At 48.3% G+C, this 4,893-nt stretch overlaps 1 protein-coding gene across 1 annotated transcript; it reads right to left on the bottom strand.

The window, feature by feature from the left end:
• Window positions 1–252: 252 nt before the first annotated feature.
• Window positions 253–3,828, bottom strand: Liat1 (ligand of ATE1). Its single transcript, XM_047546165.1, has 2 exons — window positions 3,538–3,828; window positions 253–1,364 (listed from the first exon to the last, which is right to left on the bottom strand). The coding sequence occupies exons 1-2, from the start codon at window positions 3,743–3,745 to the stop codon at window positions 871–873; spliced, it is 702 nt and encodes a 233-aa protein (XP_047402121.1). The 5' UTR covers window positions 3,746–3,828; the 3' UTR covers window positions 253–870.
• Window positions 3,829–4,893: the final 1,065 nt, after the last annotated feature.

The raw sequence follows: 4,893 nt of genomic DNA, 5'->3' as shown, positions 1-4,893 counted from the left end.
TTGGCAATGTTCCAAATAATTCCCTTGCCTTTGAATCAGGGCTTGCTTCTGGAAGGATGCACATAGCACTCACTTAATAAATATTTGTGAAAGGGAAGAATAAAAATTTACGATAAGGATAAGTAGCATTGTAAGGCTTGTTTTTTTTTTTTTGTACTAGAAGTTGAATCCAGAGGTACTCTACCACTGAGCTACATCCCCTTTTTATTTTTTATTTTGAGACAAGGTTTTGCTAAGTTGCTGAGGCTGGCCTCGAACTTGCCATCCTCCTGCCTCAACCTCCTGAGTTCTGGGATTACAGGTGTGTACTACCATACCTATAGTAAGGTATTTTTTAATGCTCCAGAACTTTGCTTAAAATGCCGTTTGGGGGGATTAGGGAAGGAGTGTATTTATAAAAGCAGCAATATTCCTTTGGGGACCTCCCACTGTGACCTCCCAAGGATGAAATTCTGAAATCCACTATTCTTAAACATAAGTTTAAGTGGTGTGTTTAATTTAAAGTCTCCAGGATATTCAGGGCATTTTCACAGGTATACAGACGCACGTACTGTATGAGTTTATCCATGAACTTAGTTTGAGACCAAGAATTTGCATAATCTACAGTTTCTTTTCCTTTTAGGGGCAGATGATAGACAGCCAACTATGATGAGAAATTGCATAACAAAGAGAGATGTCAGCTTAAGAAGAAGGCAATTCTGGGAAGCGTGTGTTCACTAAATTTCCTGTGTTCTTCAGCAGCGTGACTCTCCTGGGCACCTTGGTGCCTCTTGGTGAAGGAGAGTTTGGTTATCTCCACACACCATACTTCTGCTGCGTCCGATACGGGTCTGATTTCCTTTTCTTATCATTCAGTGTTGTGGGTAGATCTCACTCTGGCAGAGCAGTGGCTAAATCAGAGTATAGGAACTTTGCAGAAAGATTTCCTTCAAAGTAGCGATGAGGGCAATCAGCTTTCGGGGCTGGTGGCCTGCTGCTGGCTTTGCAGTCCTTGTCTGAGAGGTAGGGTAAGTTCTCAGGGTTGTCCTCGGCAGAGGGATCAGAGTGGAAGCTCTTGAGAGCCAAAATCCGGTAGCGCTTCCTCCTGTTCACTTTATATATGCGAATCCTTTCTTTTTCTGCCTCTGGGTCGGTGAGAACCCCATCCCAGCGCAGGCTTTCGTTGATCTGGTTGGAAAGGTTCTCTTCTACTTCGGCAAAGTGGGGGAGACTCACGGTGCAGGAGTAGGAAGGGCTGTGCTTGCTTGCCTCTTTGTCCTGTTTGGGCTCTGACCTTGGGCCATGGTCTTTGCTGGGATTTAAGATGTCGTGGAAGGATGAAGACAATGGCTGACTCTTCAGGCCTCGGCTCTGATGTTTATCTGCTGAATAGATGAGGAGGTTAATGTTTTTGACCGTATCTGTCCTAAGCCTGCTTGGAATGATGCCTGAACCATCCAAGATGGAAGGGGCATGGGGACCCCTCTTCACCCAGGGCTCAGATTGCCCAGTCCACTGGTCTCGTACAACCTATGTGTTTTGGGTCAAATCATTTGGGGGCTAGAGGAGTCAGTCAGTCTCTCTCTCTCTCTCTCTCTCTCTCTCTCTCTCTCTCTTTTTCTCTCTCTTTCTTTCTTTCTTTTCTCTCTCTCCCCCGCCCCTCCCTCCCTTCCTTCCTTTCATGGTTTTGGGGATGGAACCAGGGTCTTGTGCATACTAAGCACACACCCTGCCAACAAGCTACATCCCAGCCCCGGGCAACCACTGAGCACCTACTGGAAAGCAGGTCCTCTGGATAGAAGCTATCAGTCCTATTCTCCAGGAGGAAACTAAGGACCCAAGAGCTTCACTAACTGCCAACATCAAACAACAGTATTATGCCAACCCGGAAATACTTCTGCTGTGCACCTTTCTTTCTTTCTTTTCTTTCTTTCTTTCTTTCTTTCTTTCTTTCTTTCTTTCTTTCTTTCTTTCTTTCTTTCTTTCATATTTCAGAATTATATGACATTCATATAAATACTACAAGTTGTGGTTCTTTTATCAGCTCATCCTTCTAGTTTTTAGGAGACAGAAATACCTCCCTCAGCAAAACAGGAGGCAGGAAAGCAAAGAAAAGAAGGGGGAAAATTCCTGTCTTGACATTCCTTTACCTTCCTACTTCCCCAAAACTATTTGGTGTCCCCTGCTGACAGTATTAGGTACACGCCACTATAATTTCAACAGTCCAAAGTTATACACGGAAAAGACAATGCACTTCCTGATTTTGCTTTGTAGATACACAAGAGGGTCTTTTGCTTTATATTCCGGAATTGATTTTTTTTCCTTTTTATTACAATTCCACCTGAAGAAGTCATTATAACCTTCCCCTTGCTCCCTTCCCCAAACGACAAGGATGACGCTGGGATGATTACCATTCCTCTGCCTCCAACCGTGCACACAGAGAGCCAGGTTCCAGAAACTTGAGTCTGAACCAGCCACACGGGAGGTCAGGGTCATTTCCCTGATGATCAAATCCCCTGAGATGGACCACACAAGTGACAATGGAATCACTGTAGTCATGGGCAGATGAATTCTATGTCACTGTCACACTCTCTCCTCAAAGTGGGCACTCAGCGCCTTTGTGGAGAAATCTGGGGTCCTATGAGAAGAGCTTGGTGAAGCGCAGGGACTCTGTGAAGCTGTCAGAGAGGCTGGAGTACCTGCATGGATATGCTGGTAAGCATACAGGGTGTACACCATGCATGTGGGTGTCTAACAGTAGCTGTGTGTTTGTAGACTGTAGTGTACGTGCCTGATGGGGTAGCCCTGCTTTAGTTTCACTGCATGGTGTCATTGACATGAGGGTGTGTTAGGAAGGGATAAGAGGATGGGGCAGTGTCTGGTGTACAGCAGGGCTGCACCTTGGTGGATGGATGGCTCCATGCAGGAAGGATTCTTCATAAGCATTTACCTGGGTGTGGGTGTCCACCCAGCATCCAGAAGCAGGTGCCCCTTCATGCATGAGGGTGTGAGGAGGACCTCTTGGGGGAAGGCAGGAGTCTGTCTGTGTGAGTGTCTGTCAGTGTCTTAGGTCAGGAGAAATCTCTCTTTGTAGAGAGGGCTTGACGTTTCTGCAGGGAGGGTGTGGGTATTTAGGACTGAAGTTGGACTGAGGGACTTGGAAGTTGAGAGGGTATCTGTGGGGCTGGGAGGCTCTTGGGAATGTGGGTATCTGTGGGGGTGCTGTGAGGGGTTGAGGAATTATGTGCATATTGAGAACTCCCAGTGTAGCCATGTGGGATCTCTGGGAAACTATAAATTTGTACTTCTGTGACCTTTAAGGAGTCTCTTGGAAGGACAGTCGCTGTGGACACGATAGTCATAATGCGTAGGTCTGGGCATCACTGTGCCAACTTAACTGTCATGTGTGGGGACAGGGGGGACCACTGTCTGGGATTGGAGAGTTTCTGTTTGGTTTGAAGCCATCGAGGTAGAAGGGCATCTCTGGGAGGAGGTGGGTCCTCGGGGAGGAATCTCAGGTCAGATGGCTGAAGCGGCCGCGCTAGCTGCTTCTCTTACCGTCCCCCTTGCCCGACCCCTTGGTCTTTTTCTTCTTCTTCTTCTTCTTCACCTTCCGTTTGACCAGTTCTGAGGTGCTGACCGCGATGGGAGGGAGCCTGGAGCCCGGAGAGCCCGCAGCGCCGCCGCCCTGAGCCTCCTCTTCCTCATCGTCCTCCTCGCACTCTTCGCTGAACCCCGCCGCCCCGACCCCACCGCGGCGGCTCATCCGGGGAAGCCCAGGACCCGCGGCCGCCGGGTGGGACGATCCCGGCGCTGACTGCCGGGTGGGGACCACGCGTCTCCATGGCAACAGCCCTACATCTCGCGTGCGCAATCGGGAGACTGCCGCCGGGTACGCCCCGCCCCCGTAGACATCGGTGTGCGCATGCGTGTTTCAATAAGTTTAACACCTACTTACCGTCCGCAGTGCAGAGGATGAGGGTGGTAGAGGTTCTAGATCCTTGGGCTGACGTATCTTGTTCTCTCCATGCCTTTTTTCCCCCTTTGGTACTGGGGTTTGAACCCATGGGCGCCTCACCACTGAGCCACATCCCCAGCCCTTTTTAATTTTTATTTTGAGATAGGGGCTCGGTAAGTTGCTTAGGGCCTAGCTAAATTGTTGAGGCTGGCCTCGTACTTGTGATCCTCCTGCCTAAGCCTCCCAGGATTACAGGCATGCAACACTGTGCCCGGTCCCACTCCTAGGTCTTCTAAAGTACTGTTTATTCTTAACTAAATTTTTATTGTGCGAGTTCCAGTCTTGTTCCACCCTGAACTGTGGAAGCCAACACATCCAAATCACACTTCACTGCTTCCCGTCTCAGTGGATAAAGCAGCTGGATAGGCCAGCACTTGGAAACCTGTATTTCTCACTCTCGCCCTTCGCCCTCACCTAGGCTAGGCTGACCGCCATGGCTGTCACTTGGAATTGGCTCCATTCTTAAACTTGTCTCTTTGCTTTCAAACCCTCCCCTCAAGATTTTTTTTGTGGTGGCATGTGCCTGTTGTCCCAGCTACTCAGGAGGATCACTTGAACCCAGGAATTCTGGGCCAACCTGGGCAGCCTAGGGAGGTCCTATCTCAAAAAAAAAAAAAAAAAAAAAAAAAAAAAAAAAAAAGGTGGGGGTGGAGTAAAGTGGGGGGAGTCATTTACTCTCTTGCTTAAAACCTTCCAGGGGTCCCTCATCACAATTCTTTTTTTAAGAAATACCTTCATTTTATTTATTTATTTTTATGTGGTGCTGAAGATTAAACCCAGTGCCTCACATGTGCTAGACAAGCGCTCTACCACTGAACCACAACCCAGCCCCTCATCACAATTCTTGTCAATACTGTTTGGTGGCTGTGGCTCACATGGCCTGAGATGATCTGCTG

This window comes from Sciurus carolinensis, chromosome 3 (assembly GCF_902686445.1).
Source record: "Sciurus carolinensis chromosome 3, mSciCar1.2, whole genome shotgun sequence".
In the NCBI taxonomy this organism is placed as follows: Eukaryota; Metazoa; Chordata; class Mammalia; order Rodentia; family Sciuridae; genus Sciurus; species Sciurus carolinensis.
Note: the sequence above shows the minus strand (reverse complement) of the source record. Positions and strands in the feature narration are given on the sequence as shown.